We start from the raw sequence: 18,967 nt of genomic DNA on the forward strand, positions 1-18,967 counted from the left end.
AAACCTCATAAGGGTTGGGGCAGGGTTCTGCTCTTATCTTTGCAGGGAAAACACATCTTCAAAAAGTTGAGAGACCTTGGACATCTAGATGCCTAAAGAAAAAACATAACTATCTAGAAAGAATTACCAAGCAAAGAAATATCTGCAGAGTAAAATTTCATTACCTGAACATATATATCTGTATTTCTCAGTATAATAAAATTGTGACTCACTTAAAAATCAAAGCTGACTTTGGAGTTGGACAATAGCTCTGTCCTTCTCTAAATCCAAGCATATTATTAAAAGAAAAATTCAGAGTTTTTGTCTCATATCAGGAGACATCAGGTATGGGAAAAAAAATTAAAAAACATTTTACTTCTCTCTATACCTATTTCTGTCTCTCTTATACCTTTTGTTAAATATATGTCTATATAAATAACGTTTAAGTTCTCCACAATTAACAATCAAATTTCCTACAGTAATCTTTAAAGTTTCCAGGAAGATGGGGCCCCACAGCAACAATTCCACCTGGTTGATATGACATCATGATGGTGATAGCGCTACTATAAGATCTGTTTTGGTTAACAGCTTCTCAAGATAATTCCAACTTGGCTAGTTAAAATGGTGTACCTTCTTACATTGTTCTGGCCAGCACTTCAAATAAAAACTCCAAAAAAAACCTCTACCGACTATTCAGAGACTATTTGCAATTATACCAGATAGCAATCTTAAAACTTAATCATCATTTTAGTTTTTACAGGATCCCATAGATATAACATCACCCCCATGACAGCTAGAAGTAATTCTAGAAGACTATGTCTTGTCTCCCAACAAAATTTGTCCTTAGGTTAGGGACATCTATTAGGGTTTGATTATTGTTGGGGGTTGGAGTAAAAATTATGTAGGCTCAGGGATCTCTTTTAAAAAAAATTTGATGAGATAATAGGTAGATTAGTGTGAGCTTACCCACACTAATAATAATAGTGAACAATAGAGTGAATACTTGTGAGCTATTATTCATATATTGATACAAATTCAAATTATATTTGTTAAATCAAATATACTCCCATTTCTGTTTACAATACTTGTACACCTATGCAATTTATTTTGTCAGATTGTATGCATGCATGTTTCTACCTCCGCTTAAGATATTTTGTAGACTGATACAATTTTAGGATATATTTGTCATATTGCACTATACATTTCTACCTCCGATCAACATACTTATGCATTGTTTACATTTTGAGGTCATTGTCCTTATTTGCTGCACAGTTGTTTAAAGATTATCAAATATTCTAATATAAAGCCTTAGTTTTTAAGCTATATAGATATTAAAAATTATAGGCTGGGGGCTGGAGAGATGGCTCAGTGGTTAAGAGCACTGGCTGCTCTTCCAGAGGACCCAGGTTCAATTCCCGGCAACCACATGGCAGCTCACAACTGTCTGTAAGTTCAGTTCTAGTGGATCCGACACCCTCACACAGTTATATATACAGGCTAAACACCATTAAAGAAGAATGATAAAAAATTATAGGTCAATAGTCATCCATATTTGTCATACTTATAGCCAGACTAATCAGGTTCTTTAGATACATAGAGACTGTATTCTGCATAGATCGGTAATCTTCAACCACTTCAAAGAACTATAGAACATGGCATTTAAATAACTTAGGGTTCTGTTGACTTGAGATATAATTGCTCCTGGCAGCACCAATCTATTCCTGAGATAATGTTGGGCACTGAAGACACTCCACTTGGAGCTTGTTTTCTTCTTGGCAAAATTGGCCTTTGGGCAAAAAAACTGCCCATACCTCAGCCACCGAAAAAATGCACAGTGTCCATACTGGACAAGCAGGATATGGGACGGGGGAAAGACTGCCAGACCATGCCAGAACAGGGTAACATGGTTCTGAAAATTTTTCCTGCCTCTGAAAATGGTCTGTCAGTTACTCTAGGCCTCAGCCAAAGTTGGATGCTCCAATGTTGCAAATGAGACTTTGGTAGCCAATTGTCTCTATCATTTATCGCCCATTTTGGAAGTTGCTTGATTGCACTTCCTATTTACCTAAATAATATTATTTTCCTTCTCAGGTCTTTGATGGATTTGAAGACTAGATAGTTGAAGTTACTTTCCTCTCATAACTTAGCCAAGCCATTTCTAATACAAGACTTAGACTCCTTAGAATAGAATAACCATCAAAACATTTAGCATATTATGTTTCTTGCTTGATATTGTTTATGCTGGTTGTAATTCTAATTTTTATACTTGATATTTGTTCTTATTGTATATAACTTTGTATTGGGTTTAGAAATCTTTTATTTAAACCAAATGGGGAGGTGTTATGGAAACTCCTCAGTCAGTAGCCCTTAAGATGCTGGCCTGCTCTGAGCATGGCCACATGTACTATACATACAGATACAAACAAGGTGCACAGCCTCTTGGCTGCTGCCACTCATGTAGAGGACTGCTGATTTATGAGTCTACCCTAATTGAAGAAACCTTTATTATACTCCATGCTGAACTAGTATCGGACTATTTTATTATAATCTACAACATTTACCCATTTATATTAACCTACTTTCTGCCACATGGCCTTTCCTCAATACAGTACTTCCAACTTCCTCCATGTCTGACTGGTGAATCCCCCCTGCCCCAGATTCCTTCCCAGAGTTCCTGTCTCTGCCCAGAAGTCCTGCCTTTCCTCTCCTGCCTAGCCACTGGCTGTTCAGATCTTTATTAAACCAATCAGAGGGTGCCTTAGACAGATGAGGTAAAAGAGACGTCTTTACACTGTGTTATCAAATATCCCACAACATGAGTTTGTGTGTGTGTGTGTGTTAGAGAAAGACAGAGACAGAGAGAATGCAAGTGTACACATGCCAATACATGCATTAGTGTGTGTGTGTGTGTGTGTGTGTGTACAGGTGTGCACATACCAATGCATGCATTTGTGTGTGTGTGTGTGTTTGTGTAAGAGAGAGAAGCAGAAAGAATGAAGGTGTATACATGCCACTGCGTGCATTAGTGTGTGTGTGTATTTGTGTGCGTGTGTGAATGCACGTGTGCACATGCTGGTACATGCATTTGTGTGTGTGTGTGTGTGTGCGCGCGCGCGCGTGTGTGAATGCACGTGTGCACATGCTGGTGCATGCATTTGTGTGTGTGTGTATTTGTGTGCGTGTGTGAATGCAGGTGTGCACATTCTGGTGCATGCATTTGTGTGTGTGTGTGTGCAGGCCAGCACATGCATGTGAAGGTGAGAGGCTTTCTAGGGTTGGTTCTCCCCCTTCACCATGTGTTCCAAGGATGGAGCTAGTCTGACAGGCCTGCAGCCCAGCGAGTGCTTTCCCCTGCAGAGCAGTCCTGCTGGGCCTCTTCTTTTTCTTTAGCTCAGCGTGAAAGCCTTTGCTGGAAGCAAGGGCTCTCTCCTGCCCAGCGCTTTTCTCCTGCAAAGAAAACCAGAGCACCAACATTAACTTTAATTAGAATCAAATTGTGATTTGAGCAGAAATACAGGCCGTTCTAAAAATGCCCATCTTGTGAGTGGCCCTAGGAAATCAGGGCTGCCGTTCCACTAGTTCTGTAAAGTTCTGTAAATGGCAGAGATTGGGGGTGGGGCACGAAGGGACCCCGGAGTGGAGGAGGGAGTGGGTCTTCCAGGAAGTCTTCTCCAAAGGCCTCCCTTCAGTGGGCAGAGCATCTGCCGTGTCTTCCACACCAGAGATTATCTCTCTCTCGTCCAAACATTAAAATAAAGCTTTATTTTCCTTATTTTTGGCAAAGGTAGTAATTTTTGATCAATCCTCAAAAACCAGGAACAACAATAAAAACAAAAATATAATACAAAACAAAACGCAGAGGGGGAAAGGATGGCCAGCAGTTTTCAGCACTGGAAGGCAGCTGTCTTGAGTTAGAAGGGGTACCCAGGATGTAACGACTGAATCTAAAGGACTATTTAATTTTAGGCTCATTTGCATTTAACAGTTCCAGCAGTGTCATGGGAGCGAGTGAGGTGATGTGCTTGTCCTTTATTTGTCTTAATTGTCCTTGTTCTTCAGGGTAGACAGTTCTCCACCCCAAAGCGTCTTCCTAGCAGAGATGTCAGACAGATGTGGAGTTGAGAACAAGCAGACCCTGCTAAAGTAGAAGAGCTCAGCACACACTTAGCCACGCCCTGGGCATCTGTTACAAGGGAAAAGGATGCTCGTATTGAACAGAGAGGCCCAGAACCACCAGGAAGGCAGTCTTGCTTCTCGATGTGTGCAGAAGCTGAAGCCTGGGGTTTTCACACTGATTTCCCAGGTTCCAGATTCCTTAGGAAGAAGGCATGGCTTTTCAGGTACACGGCTGTGCTTAGGTTGACTTGAACAGGCCCGGTTCTTTTGTTCCCTGTGCCCATGACAAAAAGACAAAGGGACAGAGAGCATTAAGAAGGTAATGGTGTACTTTGCATAGTTTAAAATCGCATTAAACTTTAAGTCAGCTCTCCAGAGCTCTCCCTAGCATATCTGGAAATGAGAAAATAATCTCATTTGTTCTGCTTCTTGGACTGGGAAGTACTTGTCAACCACTAAGTGTGAAAAGGGGGCCCAGTTACGGGGCAGGCATTAGTCTGAAGACTTCCAGAGAAACTGTTTGGGCAATTCAGTCGTCTTCGCTTATGAGCCTGTGTCTTTGTGCAGAATTGCCTGTTTCGGAGCGTGCGCCCACCTTAGCCCCCATGTCTGTTTTGGGGACAGGGACTCCCTCCAGTTCCATGCTTTGGACACAGCCATCAAAGGTCAGGAGCTGCACAGCTAGAGATCCATCCGTGTGTAAACCCGTGTTAGAAAGCGGAAGAAACTCAAGAGTTCTGAGGTGAGCAACAGCGTAGATGCCAGCAGGGAATGAAGACAGGCAGGCAAGAATGGCTTTCCCTTGGCTGGACCTCACAGGATGCAGGCTACTAATGGAAGGTGCTGGGGGAGGGGATGCCTCCCAGTTCATCCTTCCGGGGTAAAGTCCACACCTGTCCAACAGCGATTCTCTTAGTTGATTCAAGGGCCAGCCAAGTTGACAACCAAGATGGCTGGCCCTTCATAGCAGTTGGAAGCTGGCACTCAGTCACTCACACCACTAGAGTGGGCGGCAAGACCAATACTTTTCCCTGTCTAGATCTTTCTGGGGATTGTTTGATATAACCTTTACCTTCATTCTACAGATATTTCTCAATTTCACTGGCCTTCAACATGTATGGCCTGCATTTAGATTCTATGAATTTTATTTTAAAATCATTTTTTTAAAAATGGAAATCATTCTTAGAGAGTTCACAGGTGATTCTGGGAACACATAATCGGATACCTTTTCTCCGTTCATGTACTGTGCTTGCCTGCCTAGTGATGAACCTTCATACACCCCGTCACTCACACATTCCCATTCTTGTTTTGCTTTGATGCCCTGACTGTTCTGGAACTCACTATGCCAGCCAGGCTGGCCTCCACTCATAGAGATCCTCCTGCCTCTGCCTCCCAGTACTGGGATTGAAAGTGTGTGCCTCACACTCCCACTCTTTTTTTCTTTATCCGTTCCAAAGGCAAGGCTGACACAGCCTAAGCTGGGCATGGCAGACTGGTACAGCCCTTGGCTCCTTTACACCAACACGGGTTTTGTGTCCTGCTGCTGTTTAAGGACCCGAGTTTCTGTTGAGGACCGGCCTCGACAAAATCCTCTTGCCAGGGTAGGGGCGCGAGAGTTGAAGAAATATAAGTAAAGATTATAAAGACACATAAAATAACAAGACAGGACCATAGAATAATACCGGCAGGGTATTCCAGTGATTACAGAAATCCTGAAATTCACCTGTGTTTATTTTTCCACAGCTTTTATACCCAACATATACGGGGGGAGGGGGGTAACAAAAGACTTTATTAACCTGATACGAAGGATAACTCACACAATCGCTTTATCACTCTGAGACATCAAATCATTAGTGTCCTGTCGTCTAGGTAGTAAAAGTGCTCTAGATCATGTGTGCTGAAGACCGCCCTTCCCCAGGTGACCTCATAGCTACCAAAGACGGAGCAGAAGTACAATTGCATATGCTGACCACCTGTTAGGATGGCACGGACTTACCTTAATTTCACAAGAGCCAAGCGGTCACATCCTGAGTTGGGGCACGCAACTATGCCTGTCAATCTCTAAACTCTCTGACCGGCAGACAAGGTGGAATGGGCCTGCAATTTTCAGCCTTCACAAGTTTCCTCCAGGCCTGCTTCCTCTTCTCTATAGGAAGGGGACCGAACTACTTGATTCTCTTCTGAAAGAGTTTCTGGTGTTTGACAGATCTTCTATACTACTCAGGCAGAAGGCTGTTCCCAGATATGACAGACCAGTCTTGAGTGCGCTAAAGTCTAGGTTTTGTTTCAGGCTATACTAATCTAGACTGCATCTCTTCCAAGAGGAAGCAGGCAACCTGTTTGCTTCCTATCCCCTAACGTCTAACTACTTCCTTCCAACCTCAGCCTGTACCCGTCTGTGTTCCATGGCTGTGACTTGACCATTTCCCGTCCCTGGGACTGCCTGTGCTTCAGAGAGTATCATGGTCACGTGCTCTCTCCCACTCTAACAAACTAGATCACAGCAGCTCCTTCTCCAAGTAGAACTGTGGGCGGGGTTTGCTCATCCCAGCAGCTGCTTCCAAATTACCACATTGAGGGTTATATGATTTATAAATGCTCAGTTGATAGCTCAGGCTTATTACTAACTAGGTCTTGCAACTTAAATCAGTCTACACTCTGCCATGTGGCTTGTGGCTTTACCTGTTCTTCAGCATATCCTGCTCCCTCTGTGGTTACCAGTGACCTCTCTGATGGCATTGATGTGAGCGTGGTATAGCATTTGTGTGAGCGTGGTACGGCATTGGTGTGAGCGTGGTACGGCATTGGTGTGAGCGTTGGTACAGCACTGGTGTGAGCGTGGTACGGCATTGGTGTGAGCGTGGTACGGCATTGGTGTGAGCGTGGTACGGCATTGGTGTGAGTGTGGTACGGCATTGGTGTGAGTGTGGTACGGCATTAGTGTGATCATGGCATAGCATTTGTGTGAGCGTGGTAGGGCATTTGTGTGAGCATGCTATGGCATATGTGTGAGTGTGGTAGGGCATTTGTGTGAGCATGCTATGGCATATGTGTGAGTGTGGTAGGGCATTTGTGTGAGCGTGGTACGGCATTGGTGTGAGCGTTGGTACGGCACTGGTGTGAGCGTGGTACGGCATTGGTGTGAGCGTTGGTACGGCATTGGTGTGAGCGTTGGTACGGCACTGGTGTGAGCGTTGGTACGGCATTTGTGTGAGCGTGGTACGGCACTGGTGTGAGCGTTGGTACGGCATTGGTGTGAGCGTTGGTACGGCATTGGTGTGAGCGTTGGTACGGCACTGGTGTGAGCATGGTACGGCACTGGTGTGACCGTTGGTACGGCACTGGTGTGAGCGTTGGTACGGCATTGGTGTGAGCGTTGGTACGGCACTGGTGTGAGCATGGTACGGCACTGGTGTGAGCGTTGGTACGGCACTGGTGTGAGCGTTGGTACGGCATTGGTGTGAGCGTTGGTACGGCACTGGTGTGAGCATGGTACGGCATTTGTGTGAGCATGGTACGGCACTGGTGTGAGCGTTGGTACGGCATTGGTGTGAGCGTTGGTACGGCACTGGTGTGAGCGTTGGTACGGCGTTGGTGTGAGCATGGCATGGTGTTGGTGTGAGCGTTGGTACGGCATTGGTGTGAGCGTTGGTACGGCATTGGTGTGAGCGTTGGTACGGCACTGGTGTGAGCATGGTACGGCATTGGTGTGAGCGTTGGTATGGCATTGGTGTGAGCATGGTACGGCACTGGTGTGAGCATGGTACGGCATTGGTGTGAGCGTTGGTACGGCACTGGTGTGAGCGTTGGTACGGCATTGGTGTGAGCGTTGGTACGGCACTGGTGTGAGCGTTGGTACGGCACTGGTGTGAGCGTTGGTACGGCATTGGTGTGAGCATGGTACGGCATTGGTGTGAGCATGGTACGGCATTGGTGTGAGCGTTGGTACGGCACTGGTGTGAGCGTTGGTACGGCACTGGTGTGAGCGTTGGTACGGCATTGGTGTGAGCATGGTACGGCATTGGTGTGAGCGTTGGTACGGCACTGGTGTGAGCGTTGGTACGGCACTGGTGTGAGCATGGTACAGCACTGGTGTGAGCGTTGGTACGGCACTGGTGTGAGCGTTGGTACGGCACTGGTGTGAGCGTTGGTACGGCATTGGTGTGAGCGTTGGTACGGCATTGGTGTGAGCGTTGGTACGGCATTGGTGTGAGCGTTGGTACGGCATTGGTGTGGCATTGGTGTGAACGTGCTACTGTATTTATGTGCACCATCTCCTTTGCCTGAGTCTTTGACTTTTTATATGTCTAGGTTCTTAATAGCATTATGTAGCTATTAGTTCACATTCAACCACTTCAGAAGTGACGTTCAAGTGGTCCCATCTAGACTCTTCCTCCCAGATGGTCTAATTGTGTTACTCTGTTCACTTTGGGTTTTGGGTCCTACAGCAGTCATGAGACTGAACTAGTTGTTGGCTTGGTTTGTGCTTTTTACTTCATGAGTCCAAGGATCATGTGTTTTGTTCAGACTTTATGCCCAGAAGAGAGGCAGGATTGAAGGAAAGAGGTTCACTGGAAGCCTGGAGGGAGCAACTGGAGAGTGAGTATGTGCATGTGTGAGCCCCATCATCTGCGTCTGACGTAGCCACATCAACCCCCTGTGTGCATGCGCTAGGCAGCTTTTAAAAGCTGGAGGCACCATCTTCCTCTGTCTCTGCATACCGACTTCCCAGGCCTATACACACCCCCTCTAATAAACTCCTAAGCGGGTTTGTTGCATGTTCCGTGTTTCCTTCTCACTCACGCCAGGTAATTTCGGGGGGGGGAGGGCTTTCTTGTGGGAATTAAATAAATCAACATTAGTAGAGTGGGTTTGACTCTCAATATATGTTAGCTATTATCATGTAACATGCTAAAAACAGAGTTTGCATACATGCGTTTCCAATGACTTAACTTTGTTTTGTTTAGAAAGATGAACAAGGTGTAGGCAACTGTTGGAGCCCACAAGACTCTACAGTGGATGCCCTGTTGGAGCCCACAAGACTCTACAGTGAGTGCACAGCTGAGAGACCAATAGGCAGATCCACAGGAAGTGTATACGTCCATGTCCACATGGAGCAACCCGTTTTGCAGAACTGCATGGACAGACTTCATTTCAATTGCTTTCAAAACCTCAAATGATGATTTCTCAGTATGTCATAGAGTATTCCTACAGCTTTCCTTCCTAATGCTACATTGAAAATCTGCCTTTCTCTCTTTACGGATCAAGCTATTCCTGCTCCTGGTTACAGGGGAGGGAAATTTTCCCTCTCTCCCTGGGCTAAAATGCCTTTCTCTCATATGCCAAAACCGTACCTAAGAGATAAAGTTTCCTCTCTAAGGTTCCTTAACTTCATGTTCTTCCATTAGCATGTGTTTATTCCGCCAGATTTATAATCATTTGAGGTGTTGCACATTGCTCTTCCTCTGGCCAAGTGCAGCAGCTCCGCCCTCCAGTTCTCATCCCAGGAGGTTCTACTGCATTCTCCAGAAACAGATGGCTCCGAAGCTGCCTGCAAGTCTCAGGGAGCCTGAGATATTCTGCTCTTCCACCATGTTCCAGTGTTCCAGCCTTCAAGACAGGACCTCCAACTTCACCCCTTAGCAGAGAACAACCATGAGAGGCTTCCACCCCCTACATCATCTTTCTGCCGTGTTGAACTATAGCCCAAAGAACTGGACTAAATTTTAAAAAATGATTCATTGTAGAGTCTGCCCATAATCCTGTAATGTATAATGGTATCAGACAATCCCCTTAGGTATTTCTGACAATTGTTCTTCTATGAAGATACTGCCCTCTCATAGCTAAAATGCTTTGTTATTGCCTTGATTACAAATTTAACTTATCAGGTCTACTTCACCTGCGGCCTTGGTCCTACAGATGCACACTACTAACCAGGTAAACTCTATCTAACAATACTTCATCGATACACAGTCTATTAATCAAAGGTTGATAGATAAAACTAACATTTTAAACTAAGACTCCTTTCCTTTTCTACCTCAAACCTACAACTTTCAGACACACTTAACCACATCGTGTCTTACTACTACAGATTTTTATATTATTCTTCTGTTTCACTGTAGATAAGATATTTTAAAATCATATACAATTCATCTGCAAGATGGCCAAACTAGTTCTTAGCTTGCCATCAATGGATTATTGGCCATTAATTTTAAAAAATTATTCATTGCCTAGAGAGATATATACATGCTGCATTCACTAAACAAAAGAAGTGGAGATGTTGAAGCCCACAAGACTATAGAGTAAATGTACAGATGACAGACCAATGGGCAGACCCACGGGAATTGTTAAGTCCACGTCCACATGGAGCAATCCATTTTGCAGAGCTGCGGGAACACTTGTCTTTTGGAAAATTCACTGAGGGTAGTGTGCCCCACCTTTGCTAACAAACAATTCTGGGTGTCCCCCAAAGCTGGTTATCACAAAAGAGACTGGAAGAGGGGATTGGGGGAATCCAGGATTCAGGGATGTTTAGTGACTTTATCTAATGGTGTGGAACGTCAGGTGTTTCCCCTTGGATGCTGGGTCTTCCCTGGTGGTGTCACCTGTTGTGAAGCACAGCTTTGTCAGGCTCTACCTGCCCTCTATGATTTTGATATGCATATTATCATAGTCCTTACCAACTATGAAATTTTCCAGCTATGCCTATAAAAACTAGAAACCTCATGGAGAACACTCTTTCTTCTTCTTCTTCTTCTTCTTCTTCTTCTTCTTCTTCTTCTTCTTCTTCTTCTTCTTCTTCTTCTTCTTCTTCTTCTTCCTCCTCCTCCTCCTCCTCCTCCTCCTCCTCCTCCTCCTCCTCCTCCTCCTCCTCCTCCTCCTCCTCCTCCTCCTTCTTCTTCTTCTTCTTCTTCTTCTTCCCCCACCTCCTCTTCTTTGCTTCTTCATGAAAAAGGAAGAAAGCACATGTAGCAGTAATGTGCTTGAGTTAATTTTTTTTACCCTCAGATCCTTGCTTGCCATAGACATCCTACTTGGAGGGGTACTGAGGCTGGTACTCAAGGCTCCACAGAGGCAACTGCTCCAAAGGAGGGCTGATGGGTGCAAGACGTCTCTCTGGGCCACCATGATAGTTGAGGTAAATGAGAAGCGCAGAGCTTGGGTAAAGGGGAGGGTATGCTCGTAATGAAGGATAATAGTTTGGGGGTTCTGTCGAGCTGAAGATGCCCGCGGAAAATCCCTGTTTCCTGCCATTCAGCCCGAACAACAGCAAGACTCAGGCAAGACTTAGTACGTCAAGGCAAGCAAGAAAGGGATGTCCACGCTTGGCTGTGCACATTAAGGGAGACGGGAGGGGGAGGGCCGAGGGTGGATTACACTAATGACTGGTACCTTTTTTCTGTATATATTTTATACTTCAATCAAAAATTAATTTTAATTATGTCTGTTTTCTGAGACAGGGTTTCTCTGTGTAGCTCTGGCTAGCCATCCTGGAACTCCCTCTGTAGGCTAGGATGGGCTTGAACTCACAGAGATCTGCATGCCTCTGCCTCCTGAGTGTTGGGATTAAAGACGTGCGCCACCACCACCACCTCGCTGATATTTTTTTGTTTGTTTGTTTGTTTTTTCGAGACAGGGTTTCTCTGTGGTTTTGGAGCCTGTCCTGGAACTAGCTCTTGTAGACCAGAGATCCGCCTGCCTCTGCCTCCCGAGTGCTGGGATTAAAGGCGTGTGCCACCACCGCCCAGCTTTGCTGATGTTATTTTAAAAGCAGATTTAACAGTTTTAAATCTGATATATGACTGGTTCAATTTGAACTGAAGAGTTAGCTTTTGTGCTTGATATTAAAGTCTTGATACATGGGCAAATCTAAACAGTCAGTAATGAAAATTCTACTTCGATATAATAAAATGAAATGAATATTAGCTTGACAGGATTTACAGTGGGAAGGAATTTGTGAGGACTGGACTCAATGCCTGTTTTTCCCCTACACAGGTGTCCCCAAGCCATTGACCTTGAAAAACCGCAGCTTCTCAGATGAGCCTGTGTATGGGAGGCCTCGCTTTCAAATGCATGACCAAAAATGAAAATGAAGCAAAAACCCTTTAAGAGAGCCAGGCATGGGTGGTGCTTGCCTTTAATCTTGGCAGAGGGAGATAGATCTCTGGGAGTTGAAGCCAGCCTGTTCCAGGAACAGCCAGGGCTGCATGTGTGAACCTATTTCAAACAAAACAGAAAAAGCTTGATGTTTCCCATTTTCAATGCAACCCATTAAATACATCTCTGGGGAACAGAGTGAAAAAGGAACTTACTGTAAGCACCCAGGTACCCCTGTCCCTGTGCCTTGAGGACCCCACAGAGTGCATCACCCCAGTGCAGGGCGGGTAGTACCCTGGACCCCACAGAGTGCATCACCCCCGTGCAGGGCGGGCAGTACCCTGGACTCCACAGAGAGCATCACCACCGAGCAGGGCAGGCAGTACCCTGGACCCCACAGAGTGCATCACCCCCGTGCAGGGCGGGCAGTACCCTGGACCCCACAGAGTGCATCACCCCCGTGCAGGGCGGGCAGTACCCTGGACCCCACAGAGTGCATCACCCCCGTGCAGGGCGCTGTCTGGATCCCACAGAGAGCATCACCCCCGTGCAGGGCGGGCAGTACCCTGGACCCCACAGAGTGCATCACCCCCATGCAGGGCGGGCAGTACCCTGGACCCCACAAAGTGCATCACCACCGTGCAGGGCGGGCAGTACCCTGCACCTTTAAAAGGCAGAACTCTGCCTACTTCTCTCTCTTCTTCCTCTTCCTCTCTCTGTACTTCTCCCCTTCCCCCTCTCTCTTCTCCTACCCATCCCTGTGGCCCCCTGGCCCGCCAAGGTCCCTCTCCGGGCCACCCTATCATCCATCACACAGACACTTCAGAGTCACAGCAAATGGCGGGCAGACAAAGGCGGCCAGAACTATCGTATTTATTATAAAGCTACACCTCGAAGAACAAACCCAACCGTATACTGAAGCCTGTAATGGTACATGCCAAGAAGTACAGTACTATACAGAAAAGTGCGTTGTCACGACAGATTAACAAAACATTTTCTTTTCTTCCAGGACTGTAAAAGCCCCCTCTTCTCTTCACCTCGGAGAGGGGGGGGATGCACTGGAGAGACAGGTATAGGGCTAGGGACAGGACGGCAGGTAGCAGTGTGAGTGGGGACACAGTGGGACGCATGGGACCGGTGGCAGGGAGTCACTGAGGGGAGAGAAAGGCACGGTCACGTCTATGAGGGTAACGAGACAGTCTGATAATCCACACGGATGCAAGACGCACACGACTGAGCACTGAGGCGCAGGAAGAAACGGAAGTGGGGCTGGTGGAGAGGCGGGAGCAAAGTGGAAGTGGAAGGAGCCGGAGAACACTCCGGCGGGCGGGACACGGTGGGCGACAGTACAAGAGCAAGGCTAAGCTCCTCTAAGATAGGAAGGCACTTTCACATGTACATACTGCGGATGTACACTGTCACAAGCAGGAAGCAACCAGTACCGCAACTGACCAAACCGACAGCAAACGACAATACTGATTTCAATTACGTGGGCAGGAGTCACCAGTAGGAACGCGGGGGAAGAGCGGTCTCCTGTTAACAGGGCCATCTACTACACGATAATTATCTACAGCAACCATCACACTACACACGAACTTAGATGAGCGCGCTCGGAAAGGGGCATTCACGGATGCGCAGTTTCTAGAGTTTTCTTTTACTAGTTTCTAAGGTAAGCATTATGGAGCCCAGTACGATTATTTAAACATACAAAATTCCCTATATAATTTAAAGATACAGGTACCCATTTTGATTATACCACTGAGACATTTTCTTTTTTTAAATAAAGTATAGGAGGATGAGCGAAAGCTAGGCTTGGTCTCTGGCTTTACTACCTGTGCTGAAGTCATCCCAATTCAAGCCTGGTACTCCAGCCCAGCTGGAGCTTGAGGGGGGCTTTCAGCTCGGGGGGGGGGGGGGGGGAGGTCTGAAATAGGAGGGTTCTATTTGTACATGGGTAGAGCTCTCAGCTCTGGGCTCTCTGTGTCCCGGGGTCTTAGTGGCAGAGTGGAGATGGCATCCCAAATGCATTTCCTGTATTTATGGTCTTTGCTGCTGTGGTTGGGAATAAGGAGCAACCCAAATCTGAGATCTCAATGGACGGACAGTCTCTTTACTGTTGGACCTCAGATGTCGGATCACGGTTCCTTCAGTTTGTAGACATCAGAGGCTGAGCCATTCCTAAATGCCGAGACCACCACCACCAACCCAACTCTCTTTCCCCTTCTTAATTAAATCAAAAAGCCTTTTTGGGAATGGCAAATATATACAGAAAACTCAGAGACCATCTGACCCTTGGGAGTTCTTTGTCCATTCATGACTATGGTAGCAGAATAAGTGGGACCTCACTGTGAAGTATTCCACGGATGGTTCCCGGGGCACCACAGTTAGCTGATGTTCCGTGAACACAAGTAAGACTGGTGAACAGTGATGCTGGCCTGCAGCAAGAACTTGAGCTCCAGAGTGTCCTCAACAGTTTGACATTTTATTGCGACACTCTTGTAAAAAATGTGCACTCGGTTGCTAACAATCTATCCCTCAAACGCCAACTCACACCAGAGGGCTTCGTAAATCGGCACCAGGGTTCTACGGACGGGACAAAGCACACAGTCCTAACAACTATGGCTATTTTCTGTACGTGGAGTCAGGTAGTGTTGTGGACTACAATCTGCTCACCAAACGACCCCCTCCCTGAACTTCATATGGTCACTAAGGTCTGGGAGGGGACGGAGGACCTCAGGGTCCATGCATTTCCTTCCTTTCCTTGTCCCTTTCCTCTGTGCGCTCCACCTTGAACCCTGCCAGGGTGACCCGTCTCAGCTGCTACAGCCTTTAGTGAGCTCTAGTGACTGTTTAGGATCCTCCGTGCAGGGGACATCTTATCTTAAACTATTCTGGGCATGGCTCCAAGGGTGCCCACGCCAGATGTAAAGCTGTAAAACTGTTGGTCCATCACTAGGCAAAGGAAGGAAAGGTGACTGCTTCTCTGGGGACATCTGGAACTGTCACTGGGACTACAGGAGAGAAGAGGGAGGAAAAGGTAAGTGAAGGATGGGAGGGAACTAGGAGCCATTCCCTGGAGGCCCAGGCCTGAGATCCCAAGGGACTTACAAAAGCATGTCCTTTCTCTTTCAAGGCAGCCAAGGCCTGACCTAGGGGGACAGAAAGGCATAGAAGGACACAGAAGGCAGCAGGTGGGGCTGCGGCAGGGGTGGGGTGGGTGGGGAGGATTGCCAGAGAGCTGTTTGGAGGAGGAAGATGGGAAAAACTAAAATTCAAGTTTAAGAAAGGTATTTACAAATAGCTCCTAAAGCTGCTAGCTTCTTACTCCTTCTGTTAGCATCGTCCATCAAAGAAGAAACATGGTTTGAAAAATTGATATTGATTTCTAGTAAATGGCGGGTTCATTAAGGAGAACCAGAGGTGGGATGTTTAAAAGGCTCAGTGTCCAGCAAACCTCAGTCCTGGCTGGGTCTCTATGGTTTCTTTTACAAAATGGCCAAAAAGAATGGTTCTAAAAATTTTGAATTATTTTTCTCTGTGTAGTTCTGGCTGTCCTGGAATAATTCATCCTGTAGACCAGGCTGGCTTTGAACTCAAGAGATCTGCCTGTCTCTGCCTCCGAGTACTGGATTTAAAGGTGTGCACCACCACCACCACTGGCAATTGTGAGGTTTAAAACCTTACCATCCCGGGAAGTACCTAGGGGTGGTTGTGAGACGAGGAGAGTGACTTGGAAAGGGACTATTTCATCCACGTTGTTTTTCTGCAAAGGAATGATTAGGTCGGCAAACTGAGGTAGCGGTCACTCATGATCTTGATTTTTAGTACAGCTCTTACTTGGTTCCTGGGTGAATTATTGTCAACACCATGCCACTCTGAGGTGGGTGAGATTAAACCTAAACGGTGATTAATGGTGTGTCCAAAGGGGCTTGTTCTGAGCCATCTGCTGGCTTCATCAGGAAGTGCGTGCTAATGTAGACACCAGCGGCTGTGGCTAGATGGGCGATCTGTACCTTAGTAAAAACAGTTGTGTTCAGGACGATCTGGGCATGGGGTGGATATAACTCAGTGGAAAAGTGTGTGCTTAGCATGCAAGAGGCCTCCGGTTCAATCAATCCCAGTACTAAACAAACACACAATCTGCCATTTTTTTAAGCTAGAGGAAAAATATAGTGAATATATGATAAAGAAAAATGGCTATGTGCTAAAATGCCAGGAAAGAAGTTCCTAACGGAGTCCATTTGACTAGATGAGTTCTGTAGAGGTCACAGGCAAAAATCCAAAACAACAAACCAAACACGAATAGGACAAGAACAGAAGTCATGATTCTGAGGTACAAAACTGGGAAGAGGCCATCCTGGCACCACAGGGTCATCTTCCCATGGTGGCCCGGCCGGGCTCTCACTCAGTACCGTAGCCAGATCTGGCTTGGCTCAAAGAGATGTGGGCATCAGAGCTGGGGGTTCAGGATTTGGGATCATTGGGCCTCTGTGGCCTAAAAGAAGCAAGGTAATTGGGTCACAACATCCGTGAATCAATTTCCTGTCTGTCTGTTTCCATTGCCATAAAGGAGAGCATGGGGTTTGAAGGAAGGGAGAAATATTTCTCAGGCAGTTGTTGAACAACTTTGTAGGAGTTTTTGCTGTAACCAGAAAGTCCTCAATATTCAACTGCTCTAGTCCTTTGCAAGTGGAGGTGGTGGACTTGGACATCTCCAGGGCCTGATCGCGTTCTCGGAGGGAGCAATGCCAACAGCTCTGGAGACACTGTCTCCTCTGCCTTTCCAGGTTCAGTTCAAGCAATAGCTGAGGTTTTCCTACCTTCTTCCATTGAGTTCTTAACCCAGATCCAGGGAAATGACATTTATGGAAGGGGCCATCATGGACTCCCTGCAAGCCATGGACTGAAAGTCTCACTGAAGCCCCCTCTGTGACTTTTAACAGGTCCTGGACCCCACTCTGGATGCTTGGTGTTGGTTTCTAGACAATGGCTCTTCCCGCATGTGTCACAGACCATGGCGGGTGATACTCCAGTAAGACCTGGAACTCAGGTTCTCTTTCTCGCAGGCCACTCACCTGGGCCACACAATCCAAAGCCATATACCGCAGGGGGCAAGGTGTCGCCTTCGTGACAAGGGCTGCAGCATTGGATTTTCAAGTAAGTCTGAGAGTTTCTATTGTCTTTAAAATGACATATGTCCAGTTATTAAAAAAGGTTACAAAATACAAATGCCCATGTTAATGTAGCTAGTCCCCGACACCATTACATTCGACGACATAGAAAAGTCAAAAAGATCTCCAGTTATAGGCGCAAGACTGAGGAACGTCACGGACCACTGTCACTAATCCATCTTCATCTTCAGACTCCCTCCCCTCAGGACCTTGGTTTCTACATCGTGCAAGACTTGTCTGCGGGACCCTGGGAAGGTGCGGCGGGCCCTACAGTAGGATTTGTTTTTGGAAGAACAGCAGGCTTTGGCCTAAGGGCTGGGGGCTTCAGCTGCACGCCCATCCTGGGCGCCACCATTGGCTTGAAAGTACTCATTGTATCACTGGACGAGCTGGTGCTCCGGCGAATCTGAGGCTCCGAGCTCCTGAGGGCGACGTTGTGCAGGGGGCTTAGAGATTCCATGGAGGTTGCAGGGGTGGGCGAGTTTTTCACTTGCTCCAAGGTGTCCAGCACAACATCGGGGGCATGCTTCACCGTGCTCTGTCTTTCTAGTTCCCGGAGTTCGTTCAAAGCAGTGTTCATAGTCTCTTCGATATCCTATTGGGAAAAAAGATAGAGGGAAAGATAGGCTTGTAATTATAGGAACAAAGTGAACAGACCAGTAAAGAACACACATATTTGAACTTTACAGTCTGTCCATAGAGTGTATGCATCATCGCCTTGTGCACTGGGTTTGATTCTAAATGATACTTAGAAGCCATGCACATGGAGTCATAGATCAAGCAATTGTCATTCTGAGGTAGCAGGCAACCTATTGAGTTCTCTTATAACTTGTGCGGTATTGATCCGAATTCTATTCCATCTTGTGTGTGTGTGTTCATGTGGGGGCAGGTGTGCATGTGCAGGCCCGAGGTCAACTTTGGGTATCCGTCATCAGGTGCTAACCATTTTTCTTTCGAGTAAGGAGTGCCTCACTGTGCCAGAACTCACTGCCTGGCCAGCAGACCCAGGGGTCTGCTCGTCTCTTCCTCCCCAGGGCTGGTTTACAAGCGCACAGCACTGCACTCTGGTTTTTACTGTTGGTTCTGAGAATGGAACATCCTTCCTCATGGTTGTGCATCAAGAACTTCACCAAATGAACCTTCTCCCCAGACTTTCTTGAGATATATGTAAAAGTAAAAACCCTGTTTATAATAACCAGAATTATTAAAATATAAAAAAATTAGCCAGAAATGCGCACATAATTAGGGAATTCTGTGTGATGTTTATATACACATCACACACACGTGTGTGTAGTGACCAGTGTAGGCTATGTTTATATATACACATCACACACACGTGTGTAGTGACCAGTGTAGGCTATGTTTATATATACACATCACACACACGTGTGTGTAGTGACCAGTGTAGGCTATGCTTATATATATACATCACACACACGTGTGTAGTGACCAGTGTAGGCTATGTTTATATATATACATCACACACACGTGTGTGTAGTGACCAGTGTAGGCTATGCTTATATATATACATCACACACATGTGTGTTTAGTGACCAGTGTAGGCTATGTTTATATATATACATTACACACATGTGTGTGTAGTG

At 46.3% G+C, this 18,967-nt stretch overlaps 1 protein-coding gene across 2 annotated transcripts in view; it reads right to left on the reverse strand.

The window, feature by feature from the left end:
- Nucleotides 1-13,048: 13,048 nt before the first annotated feature.
- Nucleotides 13,049-18,967, reverse strand: part of Srgap1 (SLIT-ROBO Rho GTPase activating protein 1) — a 273,061-nt gene continuing 267,142 nt past the window's right edge. The window contains exon 22 of one of the 2 annotated variants that reach the window (XM_075954130.1): nt 13,049-17,958. In XM_075954130.1, coding sequence (XP_075810245.1) covers nt 17,581-17,958 — 378 coding nt within the window. In that variant the 3' untranslated portion in view covers nt 13,049-17,580. The remainder of the gene's footprint in view (nt 17,959-18,967) is intronic. The other variant, XM_075954131.1, reaches the window with a different exon arrangement.

This window comes from Microtus pennsylvanicus, chromosome 20, assembly GCF_037038515.1.
Source record: "Microtus pennsylvanicus isolate mMicPen1 chromosome 20, mMicPen1.hap1, whole genome shotgun sequence".
NCBI lineage: Eukaryota > Metazoa > Chordata > Mammalia > Rodentia > Cricetidae > Microtus > Microtus pennsylvanicus.